We start from the raw sequence: 15,910 nt of genomic DNA, 5'->3' as shown, positions 1-15,910 counted from the left end.
TCCTAATCTAAACTGGACAGCCCCCCAACTCCATATTAAGTAAAATAATCACCATGTAGTAACCTTGTAGCATCCTGACCAATCACCTAATGCCATCCTGCCAGCAGGAATTTTCTTTATCTTGAGGCTATAAAAGTTGGCCACTAGCCCACAAAGGAGGTCGGCTCTCCCTGGTCTATCAGGAAGTTGGCCCGCTGTATTTGCAGCGCCCCTCACTAACTCTGCTCTTTCTTCTCAATAAACTCTCTTTTCTAAAATACCTCCAGCCTGGAAATTCTTCTTCCAGCCCACGCTCGGACCACAACATTACTGAAGTTTTGCCAGGATACAGAATTCCAAGTGGAAAAGTACTTTCCCTCAGAATTTTGAAAGCCTTGACCCACTGTCTTCTGGCTTCTGGTATTACTGCTAAGTCTGAAAACATTCTAATTCTCCATCCTTGGTTTTGAGTGTTTTCTTCTACTTTACCTTCTCTTCATTTTCATTCTTTTCTTCCTCTTGGTCCTTCTCGTATCTCAATTTCTCTGGCAAGCATAACATTTTTTAGTCATTAATCTCTAATAAGTGGCCCCTCTCGATCTGACAACTTCAGTCTGAGAAATTTGTTTTAATTTCTGGGGTTTTTAAAACTTTTTACTTTGTTTTATATTTTTGCTAATAATTTCCCCCATTTCCTAGACGTTGTTCCTTAAATTCTTACTATATGGATATTGTTTCTTCCTGACTACTCCTTTCATTTTCTCTTGTTTTGACTCCCCTTTTCCATTATTTGGTTTTATTGTTCATTTTATTACTCTTCATCCTTTCAATGTCCTTAGATTTATCTTCTAAATATTTTATTTAATTTTTCATTTGTTACCTATATTTAATTTCCAGAAGCTCTTTTTGGTTCACTGAATGTTCTTGTTTTGTTTTGATTTGTCTTGTTCTATAGCCTACTATTCTTGTTTTATATATGTATACTCTTCTCATCTTCTCAATTACTAAATGACTAAAAATAGGATATTTATTACATATTTTGAAATTTATTTATTCTCCCAGGATTCTATGGTGGTATTTGTGTTTTCCCTTAATTCCTCTTTTCTATATGCTTTTTGTATGTCCGTTACTTGGTTCCTTCTTTTTCTTGTTAGGAAATTCCTTAAATGTCTAGTGATCACTGTTGTTTGAACATATGTAGGAGTGAAGTACTCAAAAGCTGTTTGGGACCTGAGTGAATGCAGGAAGCTTATTTTCACATCCTATGTACACACACACACACACACACACACACACACATGCTTGGCCAAGAATGCTTCCAGTCCTAATGTGTGTCTACCAACCAGTCTTGCTGCACCAACCAGCCCAATACCAAGGGAGCCCTTCTGGGTGTTCCTGGAGGGTCCCCACCCCACCATCTGGATCACGCAGTAGCCTGAGCTGTCTCTACCATAAGTAGGCAGAGGAAACAGTCTCCTGCGTCTCCTGTCCCCCAACTGCTTCAGTAACTCACACTGACCTTCTCTGAAACTGCACAGAATCAGAGGATTTCGCTTCCAATGCTTCATTCCCAGGGGGCATCAGTGGGTCAGGAGTCTCTGCCACAGGCTAATTTCCCACTCTTTCTTCCTGGGCAGCCAGAAAGTGTTTATTTTGGCCAAATTCACCAAACAGTAAGCCTATTTTCCAAGGATGGGGAGAGGGACCAGCCATGGATGTGTGGAGGGGTTCAGGGAATCTAACTGCTTCTCCTCCAGACTTTTAATCACTGTTCATATTTAGTACCACGTAAAACCCTACTTGCAGAGGCATCTGGTGCCTCTATTTCCTGCAACTTTTGAGGCTCCATTGCAGAAAAGAGCCTGCTTCTGATTTGTTTCCTCTCTCAAATGTTACCTTCCTTCTGTCTGTTAAGTCAGTTACCACCCAGCCATCTGCTTTCTAGCTTCCAAACTTGTATTAACGTCTCCTCATCTACCATCTCCTTTGTCTTGATGAGTGAAGTCTTTTTATGCATTTCTTATAAATTTTCTAGAGCATCAGGAGGAAATGGAATGCATTTGTTTAATGGAAAGCTTCCGAATTCACCTTGTAAAGGGTACTCTAAAAGACATTAGGTAATTATTTCCTAATGTTTACTCCCCTTGTTACATAGATACTGGAAGACTGGAAGTCTTCTGAAACTAAGCTGCCACTGGAGAGGCCCAAGATTCCCAATTACATAAGTTAAATAATTATAGAAACATAAGGTAGAGGATGTTCAATTCCAGTTCACTTATTCAATAAATATGTTTGGAGCATCTAATGTGTGGAAACAATTAAGGAACCATTGCAATAGTGCGTAAGTGGACCGAGGAGAATCTGGTCTGAATTAAGACAGTAACTGTGGAGAAGGAGGGGAGCAAGTGAATTTTAAAATATATATTTTTAAAAAAGAAATATTTTACAAACTTTGCAATCATTTGTTTGGTCTATGGCCTTACATTAGTTTGCTAGGGCTGCAATAACAAAATACCACAAACTGGGTGGCTTAACGAAAATTTACTGTCTCATCGTCCTGGAGGCCAGAGTCCAAAATCAAGGTGTTGGTAGGGTTGGTTCCTCCTGAGGGCTGTGAGGGGAGTATGTGTCCCAGGCCTCTCTCCTGGCTTAGAGAAGACTGTCTTAATGTGCATGTGGCATTCTCCCTGTTATCTGTCGGTCACCACATTTCCCTTTTTTACAAGGACACGGCTCATATGGGACTAAGACCCACTCTAATAAACTCATTATAAGTTGATTATCTCTATTAAGACCTTATCGCCAAGTAAGTTCACATTATGAGGTACTGGAGGTTTGGAACACACGAGTTTTTGAGGGATACAATTCAACACATAATAGTCCTCTTCAAATGAAGGATGAGTAAGTTGGTTTAAAAATGAGTAAAAATTTTAGTTAAATTAGAGTGAGAATAACACAAAGCCTGTCACATTCAGGACTTGCAATTCTAAAGTAATGTACCAGAGCACACCTATTAGATGCTCCAGAAAAGTGCAAATCATGTCCCTAAAAGACCCAGACATATTTTGCCTTTTCCCCAATCACTACAGAAGCAACCAAGGTTCTCATCTGTCTGTGTACCACAGGTATGACTACCGATGAACTTACTGGCTTAGAAACACAGGAGTTAACAGTACATCCTCAACATAGAATAATAAAGCACTTTTTAAAAGTAATAAAATTAAAATGTATTTAAAAAATAGAAGTTATAATTTGGTAAATTATAAGATTTAATTTAATTGTGAGTTTATAGAACTTTAGACCTAAAAAATGTATCATGGAGATCATATAAGCCAGAGATTTCCAAATTGGGAGGTGCTTCAAAATCACCTGGAGATCTTTTAAAAATACACAGCTTCCCAATCCCCACCCTGCATATCCTGAATAGAACTTTCACAAATGCATATTTTTTTAGAAACTCTCCAACTGATTTTATGCAGAGTGCCTGATCCATCTGCCTTGTTTTTAAGTTGAGGAAATTGAGATCTTTTGAACAAAATCACATAGCATAGGATATATTTAATTAAAAATGATCTAGTTCTGTTTATATATGACTCATTTCATTTTGATCAACTGAAAACCCGGGGATTAGTGATAACTACTTCAAGAATACTTTCGTTGATACAGTCAATGATGCAACTATTCTTATATTTTGGCAAGATAGTTTAGAGATATTTACTTCCATTTAGCAAAATTTTTAAGGTCATCAATATTTAATGTTGGCAGATTAAAAAATAAATAAATTAAAAATCTTCTAAGGAAAAAAGAACAATTTACAAAAAGAGATTTTAGAAACTTACAGAGGATGTCCTATCTACTTCACAACGGCTGCTCAGAATAAAACAGGCCTCAGCATCATCCATCCTAAATGCAGATGGAAAAATAAAATAATCACACACTGACATATCTGTGTATATCTATGCATTATCTGCAAAATAGAATTCCAGTGCATATAAAGTACGTGTAAACTACGGACATCCTTAGGTTTAAATGAAAGTAGGATTTCTAGGATCGTGACTATATTTGACTGTAAACAAAATAATTGTTGTAGATTGGCTATATAACTCAAGAGCTTATAATGACAGAAGTTAAAAAAAAGTCAACTTTTATTTTCTCTTTTATCATTATATATTTTTTTCATATATATACTTTGTGTAAATTGAGGGAGTTGTATTAGCCTTTAGTTTAGATGGATTACATTTTGGCTTCAGTATGTCAACAAAACTAAGAGAGAGGAAACAAAGCTGCTTAGTATTTGTAAGCCAAACTCTACTGTACATTTATATTTCCTGGAGATGAATCATCAACTGTTCAAAAACCTTTCCTTTCATGCTAAAGTTCTATATTTCTTAAATGTAGTGATAAACAGTAATTACGCTTCAGTGCTTGATAAGTTATGTTCTAAAAACATAAAACTGTATTTTCAAAATAAGGAATTATTTATCTTTCTGGTTCATTATGATAAAAGAATTTTTCTCCAAAATATTTTCTATGAAAAATCCATGGAATTAGACCAAACCAAACAGTTCTGGAAAAATGTGAAGTAGTCATGGTTATTAAGACACTATGAGCATTGTATAACATTTTCTAAACGTCGTCTTCAACAGAGCAATTCAAAACTCATACAACTGACCTTTGGAACTGGTTTGGAGAATCCTACTCCTTGTTTCTTGCATGGGGAATTGTATTGAAGAATGTATTACTTAACATTAAATCCCAAATCTTCATGTGACATAGGATAAGAAATGAACATAGAAATGGTGCCTTCTTTCTTAATTCAGCTTTTTGAGAATTACCACCCTGCTACCTCTCACTCATCCACACTTTTCTTTTTTATTCTTATGGAGGAATGCTTCTTGCAAATGTGACTGATTTTGCTAAGAAACCATTATTAACACTATTAATACTAAATGAGTGTGTTAATCCTAGGTAGTATTGAGCTAAGATACTAATAGCCAATCCTAATGGCTTAGATTAATTTATTAGGTAGTCAAAAGACTTCATTTATCACAGAAATTCATACTGACCATAATATGTGCATGACTCATTCTTACCATATGAAGAACTTAACTCATTATAATAAATTAAGCATATTGATTACCTATGCAGATTAATATAAAGATCCAAGTTATATTACTGTCTAAGCAACTATTTCTTTACGGTTCCCAAATAATAAGTATAGATAGCAAATAGCAAACACCCGTGTTTTACTTGAGGTACTGGGAGAATCTGACTTATTCTAGAACTGTCATGTATAGTGACAACATATATGAAGTATGTAATCCACAACAAATACTAATGTTGGGTGGGCCAAAAGGTTCGTTCAGTCTTTTGGGTAAGATGGCTCTAGTATGGAGAAGGTGCTGCGACTGATTGAACGTGTCAAAAGTGGTTTGCGAAGTTTCGTGCTGGAGATTTCTTGCTGGACGATGCTCCACAGTCGGGTAGACCAGTTGAAGTTGATAAGGATCAAATTGAAACAATAACTGAGAACAAGCAACATTATACCACGCGGGAGAGAGCCGACATAACCAAATCAAGCGTTGAAAATCATCCGCACCAGCTTAATTATGCGAATCGCTTTGATGTTTGGGTTCCACATAAGTTAAGCGGAAAAAACCTTCTTGACCGTGTTTCCACGCGCGATTCTCTACTGAAACGTAATGAAAATGTTCCATTTTTAAAACAAATTGTGATGGGCAAAGAAAAGTGGATACTGTACAACAATGTGGAATGGAAGAGATCATGGGGTAAGTGAAATGAAGCACCACCAATCACACCAAAGGCTGGTCTTCATCCAAAGAAGGTGATGCTGTGTATATGGTGTGATTGGAAGGGAATCTTCTATTATGAGCTCCTTCCAGAAAACCAAACAATTAATTCAAACAAGTACTGCTCCCAATTAGACCAACTGAAAGCAGCACTCAATGAAAAGCGTCCAGAATTAGTTAATATAAAACATATAATCTTCCATCAGGATAACACAAGACCTCATCTTTCTTTGATGACCAGGCAAAAACTGTTACAGGTTGGCTGGGAAGTTATGATTCATCCGCCGTATTCCAGACATTGCCCCTTCGGATTTCCATTTATTTCAGTCTTTAAAAATTCTCTTAATGGAAAAAATTTCAGTTTCCTGGAAGACTGTAAAAGGCACCTGGAACAGTTCTTTGCTCAAAAAGATAAAAAGTTTTGGGAAGATGGAATTATGAAGTTGGCTGAAAAATGGCAGAAGGTAGTGGAACAAAAAGGTGAATACGCTGTTCAATAAAGTTCTTGGTGAAAATGAAAAATGTGTCTTTTATTTTTACTTAAAAAACTAAAGACACTTTTTGGCCCATCCAATATATTCTCAAAGAAGCTTAGTTTTCCAATTACGTACCATTCATTATATCCTTTTTTGTTTCAGAAGTTATTAAATCTTTGGGAAAATCTCAGTTAAACTGACCTATTATATATAAATCAAAACTAATGTCAGAGTTCCTGTTATGAGCTATCTAGTCATCTTTTGCAGGAGTAAGCAGCAAAAAGGAGTTTGGAAATTTTCTTCTGTTCTTTTCCGTCACCCACACACCCCCTCCCCCATACACACACAGAGAACATGCATAAAGAAACACAGAACATACACAAACACATGGAGAACATGCACCAACACACCCACTAACACACATACTCAAGCGATCTGGAAAAAAACCAAAACAACAACAAAGAAAAAAACACTTATGTCATGAAATTGAGGGAAGATACTTTTAAACCTAAAAGAGTTTGTAGGACAACTCAAGGAGAAACATGAAGATACGTTTAAAACTTGTAAAACAAGAGAAAACATTGAGCAAAACTACCTGCGCTAAGGATCTCTTCTGGCTTCTGAAACTAAGGATGCTGTTTTGCAGATGCCCGGATTCGCCAGTGTCTACAGCCTAACCAATCATCCTCTCACTCTGCCCCCATGAAATGACCCTCATGACCTGTGACAAATGTGTAAGACTATGTCACCTTTAAGCTGGGTGGGCTGGCATCTACACAACAAGAAGAGAGAAACTAAGACCCCTGTCACCTTTCTGATTCTTCCAGTTCCCAAGGACTCTTTCATCTCAGACACCGGGCAACACAAGTGTTACCCGACCTGTATATGATACAAGCTCCTTAAATTTAAACCCTGACGCGAACTGCTTTGGCATCTCACACAATGTTTAGCCCAAGATTTTTATCTGTGGAATAAAAACAGTATCCAGGGATTTGGAGATGACTCTCCTTGAGTCTGGATAACTCAGCTCACCTCCCAGCAGCCTGAGATAATTACGCGACACCACACTTCTCACCGTGTTGTGTGGACACCGTCTGCCAAACACCCCTGCCCTGAGAAAGAGGAGCAAATACGCAGATTTTATATTTTTAACCTTCCGATTTGACCAGCAGTGGGATGAAAGCAAAAGCCTGTATTCAAAAACACACCTTGCAACACTGAAAACTGCTAAAATTTGGAGGAGAGAAAAGATATTAAAACAGTACAAGATGGAAAATATTGAAGAGATATACTCACTTTGCTCGCAGCAGATCCTGATCTTTAAGGGCTGAACCTTGAAGGTAGATGACTCTTTGTGACCACATCGGAATCTGTAGGACCCTTCGGACCTGCACATCCATTTCAGTAGGACACAAAATCACCACATAATAATCCTACTCAAAACAAAGGGGGCCGTGGGTTAGAGACAATAATGCTTTGTTTTATACTACGTAGGTAAATAGAATATCTAAGGACATTTTGAAATATGATAAAGTAGAAATGAACTCTTAATAACAAATAAAAGTTTGCATTTAAAACCTAGCATTAAATAAAATGATTCAGTAATAAACATAACAGACATATAAAAATCTCATAAATCAATATATTCATCCTGATCTTTTTCAATTTTCAATTTTATTAGTACCAGGAAGGGAAGGTAATCGGTGCTTATACTCAGCATTTCCAGTCTACGAAGTTTTCAGTTACGACTTCAGGCTGATTCTAAAAGATAAATTGCATACCAGCCAGAAGTCCTAAGGATCAATTCATACTTCGAATTGTTACTTTTAGAATAAAAACTGTGATGGTGATTTGTATCATTTGGTAATATTATTATGAACTGATAATATTGAAAATATTCTGATGAATATCTGAATGGAAAAAGATTCACAAAAATATTGATAATACTGACAAAGTAACTTAAATTTAAAAGTTTGATATCAAAATATTTCAAAATAATGGTCTTTTGGAGAAAATAAAAAACAATCTGTAAGAATTTAAAATCTATAAGAATTTAAAATAATTTATCTATAAGAATTCAAATTCTCTGGTAAACACTCACCATTTTTTCACTTTATAATATATCTAGTAGGAATTTTTGGAGTTCTAAGAATTCTCCATATTGATATTAGACAAAATAAATTACTAGGGATCAAAATTTGGAAGGATCGAATTTTCCCCCAAATAGATTTTCTTTGTGGGTTATAATACGCATCTGAAATTATTTAATATGAATAATAAAAACCTAACCATTAAATTTGGAATTCCTGCAAAAGAGGAAAAATAATTTATGCAAAAACAGAAGAATATATTATATAAGTATCACTTCTAAATTAGATTTTTTTAAATCCAAAAAAATAGTATTTTCAAAGTTCTCTAAAATATTCAAGAAAAAAAGCTCTTTATTTAAGGGAGAGATAATTGATGCACTCAGCACTGTCTTGACCTCAGGATTATCCAAACTCTTGCCACTAATTTATTGGGGAAACACAAGAAATTTAAGTAGCTCTTTGCTGTTTGGACTAGATTAAGTGCCTTGAGCAGCAAAGGAGATGACCTAAGTCTACAATGACCCAGAACCATGGCAAGTGGAAGAAGTATCTGAGGAGTTCGTCTGCATAGACAGAAGAAGAGATTTTTCTGAATTTATTATCTCAATCAGCAAGTTATTTCCCAAATTTTGGTCACTTATTGTTACTATAAATAAGACCTAGTTTCACTCCAGGAAACAAAAGGAAAAATGGAACTTCCAGACTTCCACATTTCTATCAGCAACACTTGATAAAATTCTGAAATATTCAAGTGAGCAGATGATATTGCAATGATTCTTTCATTGTTTTATTATATTTTATGTTAAATTTCACTGTTTCATAAAAATATCATTTATGCATTACCCAAGGGAGAAAAAAGCAATCATTTTAATCAGAGGAAACCTTTCTCTGTAGCAGTAACATAATTCCATCTGTCTTTCAGTATAGATACAGAAGGAAACTTAACATACTGTGTATTCCTCCAGCATTTTTTTCTATGTTCCTGGTTATATTTGTAGTTCTTCATTTTCTCATTCTAAATTTGAGTGTATAAATAAAAATCCTCCAGAACACAGGCTGTACCATGATTAACTGACTTTGACAATGTTAGTAGGTATGATCTGTTTAAAGGTACCTGGAGTCTTGGATGAGCATAGAATTCATTCAAAAAGTCCATGAGTAAGTCAATCTTCAGTGAGCTGACACACAGAACAACGTGCTTTTCAGTTTGAGCTCTGTGTCGACTATAGTTTCCACCTGACTTTTGTCTCTCCATCCACAAATAGGCCAGCTGTTCAAACTGTAATGCATTTTCCACATGTGAATGAAAGACACGGGACATAAAAATAAAAATAAAAATAAATGCAATACATCTGTTGTTTATTAAGTATACTCAGTTTCTTAGATGAAAGTCTTTGAGATTCAAATGATCAGTGTTCCCTTCAATAAGAGGCTCTTCACAGGATGGCTGCAGAGCTTGCTAATGCCTCCCAGGGCCTTCAGGTCTTCAGGAAACACAGTAATATGATTTTCCTATTGTACCATAGCAGGGCACTAAGAGGTCCGTGCCTCTGCTCTGTCCAGTAAGGTATGCAGCTATATATGTCATACACTGAGTCAAAGAGAAAAGCCTCACTTTTTTCTCCCACATTCTTATATCAACTTCAGCCCACATCTCCTGCAAGGGGAGATACCCTTACCACCAACAAAAGGCCACATTCTAGTTATTTAGTAGCTGGTATCTAAGGGTTGTGGAGTGTATAGGGGAGGGGTGTCATTAAGGATGACATGTATGATTGGATAGGAACGGGAAGATTTTTTTTTTTTTTTTTTTGCGGTACGCGGGCCTCTCACTGTTGTGGCCTCTCCCGTTGCGGAGCACAGGCTCCGGACGCGCAGGCTCAGGGCCATGGCTCACGGGACCAGCCGCTCCCCGGCATGTGGGATCTTCCCGGATCGGGGCACGAACCCGTGTCCCCTGCATCGGCAGGCGGACTCTCAACCACTGCGCCACCAGGGAAGCCCGAAGATCATTTTTATACCTATGTAAAGTATATTTCAATACACTGTGTCCAATGGTTCTGTAATGGAACATGCAAGATTTATTTGTATTGGCCACATCCTGTTTCTGACCTGCCCACCCATGGACACCCAGAGTTCATTGCAGGAAAAAGTTGAAGATTGCCTCTATGTACCTTTAGTCTCATTTTATATCTCTGTCTGTCCCTTTGCTATCTTCTTATCCATTCTCCAAAATGCTGCATGATAGCTATGTATCATCTTCAGATTTTGTTTTAGTTGACCATCATATGGAAACAATTTTTATTCATTACAACATATGGCTTTTACATGTATTTTCAAGACTCAAGAGAAATCAACCCTTCACAAGTATATTTCCTTGAGCTATCATTCTATAATTTAAAAATATACTATCCTACAATTCTAAAATTAACATAAATACTCTACATTTGAAAGAAAGCACCTTGAAGAATTGAAATGAAATGAGAGCTATTAATTGTGACTGGAGGGAAAAAAAACTCAGTGTTTCTAATACAATGCAAAAAGGCATTTCTGATACAATTGTAATTAATTGACTGGATGGAACAACAGCAGGTGTTAATATATTATTGTTAGATTAACAAGCCACCCTGCAATTTTTATTAAATGTGGAAGATTTGATTTCATAAGACTTTGCAGGTTCCTATAAAATTTAACATGGTTGTGTTTACCTGTATGGGGAGAACCACGAGAGCAACACAGATCATGGCAACAACGAAAAGCTTGGACGACCATGTTTCTGGAGTGACATCCCCAAAGCCCACAGTAGAAAACGTCACAATGCAGAAATAAAGGGAGTCAAAGAGATTCAGCTTCTTTCCTATTCGTTCCAGATGTTGGATTCCACAAATGCTAAAGAAACACATGTGTATTTCAATTAAAACTTTCAAATTAGGCACACTGCTTCTCATCATGACTCTCTTGAAAACCAAAGTGCATTTCATAAAGCCACTTAGTAGTTAGGATCTTATATGGAACAGTATTTTGGTTGAGGAAATATAATTTTTAAGCTTTTTTACCTACATCAAACAGATATAGTCTTATTTTCATTAGTAGCCAAAAATTGTAGCCAAAGTATCACAAAGTATATTTGAATAACATGTAAAATAAATAGACTGAATTTCATGGGTGACTTACACAAACATTTTGAATGCGTGTCAAGGAAACACAGACACCAGAATTCACTAGATCTCTTCCCCATCAAAATAGCAATTGTCAGGGGGTGGTGGTGGGATGAATTGGGAGATTGGGATTGACATATGTACACTAACATGTTTAAAATAGATAACTAATAAGAACCTGCTGTATAAAAAAAGTAAAAAAATAAAATTCAAAAGAAAATAGCAATAGTCAGTAGTCTTTTTTTTTTTTTAACAGAGAGACATTTTTCAGTATATACATGTGGTATAGATATATGTGTATATATTCCGTGTGTGTGTGTGTTCCATACACAGTCATCCTTCAGTATCCCCTGGGGTCTCGTTCCAGGATCCCCACAGATACCAAAATCCACAGATGCTCAAGTCCCTTATATAAAATGGCATAGTATTGATATTTGCATATAACCTATACATATAACATATAACCTATACAACCTTCTGTATACTTTAAATCATCTCTAGATTACTTATAGTACCTAATACAATGTAAACGCTATAAAAATAGCTATAAATAAGTTGCAAAGTCTATGTAAATAGTTGCTTGTATGCAGCAAGTTCAAGTTTTGTTCTTTGGAACTTTCTGGAAATTTTTTCCCAAATATTTTCAATCTGTGATTGGTTGGATCGACAAATGTGGAACTTGTGGATACAGAGGGACAACTGTATACAGGAAAGGCTTGAGGAGTTAACCATTGCAAGGTGCCCCTAAAAATGAGTCTCTAAGTAGATCGATTATCTGTACAAAGCTATTGATGATATGAAAGTAAGGGAACAGCATAGAAATTGTTATAAGATGTTCCCAAAGTAGAATTCCTAAAATAGCATTAGAAATAGCACTGCTACTAGCTAAAAAAAAAAAAAAAAGTAAGGCTATGAAACATGCATATATGTGCAATGTTGGAGGGAAATGAGATTTGCAACATAAAAAATCAGCAATAAAAAGGAATCTAGTACTGACGCATGTTAAAATATGAACAAGCCAAAAAAAGAGTGAAAGAAGCCCGATGTAAAAGACTACATATTGTATGATTCTGTTTATATGAAAAGTCCAGAAAAGACACAGAAAGCATATTAATGGTTGCTTGGGGCTGATGGTAGGAATGGGGTGATGAAAATGTTCTAAAACTGGACTGTGGTGATGATTGCAGAGCTTTGTAAACATATTAAAAATGATTGACTTTTACACTTAACATGAATGAATTTTATGGTATGTAAATTACACTTTTATAAAGCTGTCAAAAAAAATCCCTGTGTGCTTCTGGATACTCCTTGTAACTTCTATACAGAACAAGCAGACACAGCTTGATTATGATGACCAAGAAGATGTGCTATTCACTGTTTAAACTACAGAAATTTCTTTTCCAGCCTTTTAAGATATCTATGTATTTGTCTAAGTTACACATCATAAATATTCAATTATCTTAAACCTTTTTAAGGCAGAGTATATAAGCCACTGGATAGTTAGGAAGATGGGTAGGCACAAAGGTAGATAAACCAAGGGACAGAAGAGAAACAGTAGGGTACGTGTCACCATTTTGCTTCTGAGGCAGGAACTGTTCTGTTCTTTTTCTGTTTTCTTAACTCCAGGTATCCAGAACATTTCAGCAAAATTTCACTTGTTCTATGTTCAGAAATTTTGTGTAAGCTGCCAGGTCATAATAGTTGACTCATGTCAGTTTATTTTCTCAGCTGCCTATATGCAATATACCAGCCAAGCTAATTCTAAGACTATTCAGATGGAGCCTTCATACAACCAAAGAGAACAGCTGTTTGATAACAATAGACCTTTCTGTGGAATATGTTTTTTACTTTATTTAAAATAATTTATATTTGAGAAGGTAAACAACTTTGCATCACTTTTATACTTCAGTAGGAAATAGAATGAGGAAAAATATAATTTATATATTTTTAAGAATTCAAATGTTACTGAAGGGCTTACTATATTTTGCATCACTACACATTAAAAGCAAATCTCTGTTTATAGATAAAACGTACATTTCCTAATTCAGACATGTGTTACAGTGACCAGAACTACCAGAAAAAATCTCCTGCTCTGCTTCCTGGTCTTCAGTTTGTCCTTCTTTTAATGCAACCCATTCATAAAGGCCATATTCATATTCTTTAAACACAGCTTGGATATATCAATCTCAGGTTCAGAAAAGCAACTGGATTCTCACTGTTGAAGAACACTTTTTGTTTGTTTGTTTGTTTCGGTACGCGGGCCTCTCACTGCTGTGGCCTCTCCCGTTGCGGAGCACAGGCTCCGGACGCGCAGGCTCAGCGGCCATGGCTCACGGGCCTAGCCGCTCCGCAGCATGTGGGATCTTCCCGGACCGGGGCACGAACCCGTGTCCCCTGCATCGGCAGGCGGACTCTCAACCGCTGCGCCACCAGGGAAGCCCAAGAACACTTTCTAATTTGTGGTGTGACATATTATTATAATAGCTGCCAATAAATCAATTCTTATGTTCATTCTCCTTTGCAACATGATATTGCTGTACTTCCCACTAAGGTGTACAGTGTGTCTCTCCTTGACCTTGAATTTAAGCTGGCCTATTGACTTGTTTTGACCAATAGAGTATTGTGGAAGTGATGCTGTGTGAGTTGCATAAGCCTAGACCTTAGGGGACACTGAAGTTCTTGTTCTCACTTTCTTGGAAGTCTAAGACCAAGACTTCCAAGTCTTGGAAGTTCTGAAGACACTGAAGTTCTTGTTCTCACTCATGGTGCTGTGCAGCAGCCCCATATAGTCAACTGGAGGATGAGGGGCCATGCGGAGAAAAAACAGCATGTCCCAGCTGCCAGCCAGCACAAACAGCTGCACAGCAGAGAGACGCCATCTTGGACTCAGCAGCACCTGTGAGGCCGTCACGTGACTGAAGCCGAAAGAGTAATCACAGGTGAGAACAGCAGAAAAACTGGCCCAGTCACCCATCACACAACTGTGAGAAACTACGAAGTTTTGGGTTTGGCAGTGGCTTGTTATTCAGCAATAGATACATGGTGCATATAGAATTAACTAGAATCCAGGGGCTTCCCTGGTGGCACAGTCGTTAAGAATCCACCCTGGTCTGGGAAGATCCCACATGCCACAGAGCAATTAAGCCCGTGAGCCACAACTACTGAGCCTACGTGCCACAACTACTGAAGCCCACGCGCCTAGAGCCCGTGCTCCGCAACAAAAGAAGCCACCGCAATGAGAAGCCCACCCACGGCAACAAAGAGTGGCCCTGCTCACCGCAATGAGAGAAAGCCCACACGCAGCAACGAAGAGCCAACCCAGCCAAAAATAAATAAATAAAATAAGGTGCCTCTAGTAAAGAGAAATAAGGTGTAAAATAAGGTGAAAAAGTGCAGAAATAATTAATAATCATTTGATAAATCTTTGCAAAGCTTTGTAAGAAAAGAGAATTAACTAGAATCCAAAACCTGGATCTAACCTGTTTTTTCTTCAACGTTTGTCTCACTTATCTCCCCTTTACATGTTATTTGGACTGTTTGCTTATCATAATATATATAACCCATGGCCCAATGTATACTTTTTGCCCAATCTGTTTCTTTCAGTTGAAAATCCTCTTTCTCCAATACCTACAAGAATTCCCATTTTTTGAAACCCTAGCTCAGATATGACCTCCCTCATGAAGACTTCTTTGTATCCCAAGCTACAGTGTTTCTGATGAATTTCTAAAGTATATATGAGTTCATGTCTTAGATAGCTACACTTTTACAAATATGTATATATATATATATTTAGTGTTAAATATTTATCAACCCTACTCAACTATTATCAACCTCGATGACAGTATTTATACTTTATAATTTTCCTACAACACTTAGAACAAAGTGCATAGCAGCTATCCAGTAGCTAACTGCTGAATGAACAAAAGAACACTTAATTAAACCCTGCTCAAATAATATATACAAACAAACTCCAAAAAATAGTTCATGCATGTTTCAGTTTTTTATTACTGCATAACAAACTCCCCCAAACTTAGTGGTTTAAAAAAGTAACAATTTATCATCTCACATGGTTCGGTGGAAAGCTCCTCTGGTTTTCTTGGGCTCACACCGGCAGCTGTGTTCAGCTAGAAGTCTGGCTGAATGGAAGGCTCAGGATGGTCCCACCACTGGGGTCTATGGTCAGGTTTCATTGTTGGCTGTGGCGCCTAGTTTCTCTCCATGAGACCTCTCAGCCTCCAATCAACTCAACCAGCTTCCTTTTTGGCATGGCAGCTGCAAGCCCTCTAAAGACCTAGCTTTGATCTGCCCATTCTATTTGCCAAAGAAAGTCACAAGATCATCCCAGATTGGAGGAGTGTGGAAACAGACTCCATGTCTTCATGAGAGGAGTCACAAAA

At 37.0% G+C, this 15,910-nt stretch overlaps 1 protein-coding gene across 1 annotated transcript in view; it reads right to left on the bottom strand.

The window, feature by feature from the left end:
* KCNT2 (potassium sodium-activated channel subfamily T member 2) overlaps positions 1-14,487 on the bottom strand; it is a 180,760-nt gene extending 166,273 nt beyond the window's left edge. Inside the window, exons 1-4 of the mRNA XM_089901855.1 lie at positions 14,222-14,487; positions 11,064-11,244; positions 9,470-9,634; positions 7,562-7,698 (exon numbers count right to left, since the gene is read on the bottom strand). Coding sequence (XP_089757981.1) covers positions 7,562-7,698; positions 9,470-9,634; positions 11,064-11,244; positions 14,222-14,487 — 749 coding nt within the window. The remainder of the gene's footprint in view (positions 1-7,561; positions 7,699-9,469; positions 9,635-11,063; positions 11,245-14,221) is intronic.
* Between the last annotated feature and the right edge of the window lie 1,423 nt (positions 14,488-15,910).

Source organism: Delphinapterus leucas, chromosome 1, assembly GCF_059928025.1.
Source record: "Delphinapterus leucas isolate spDelLeu-1000000601 "Yukka" chromosome 1, BTC_Dleu_Yukka2, whole genome shotgun sequence".
Taxonomy (NCBI): domain Eukaryota; kingdom Metazoa; phylum Chordata; class Mammalia; order Artiodactyla; family Monodontidae; genus Delphinapterus; species Delphinapterus leucas.
Note: the sequence above shows the minus strand (reverse complement) of the source record. Positions and strands in the feature narration are given on the sequence as shown.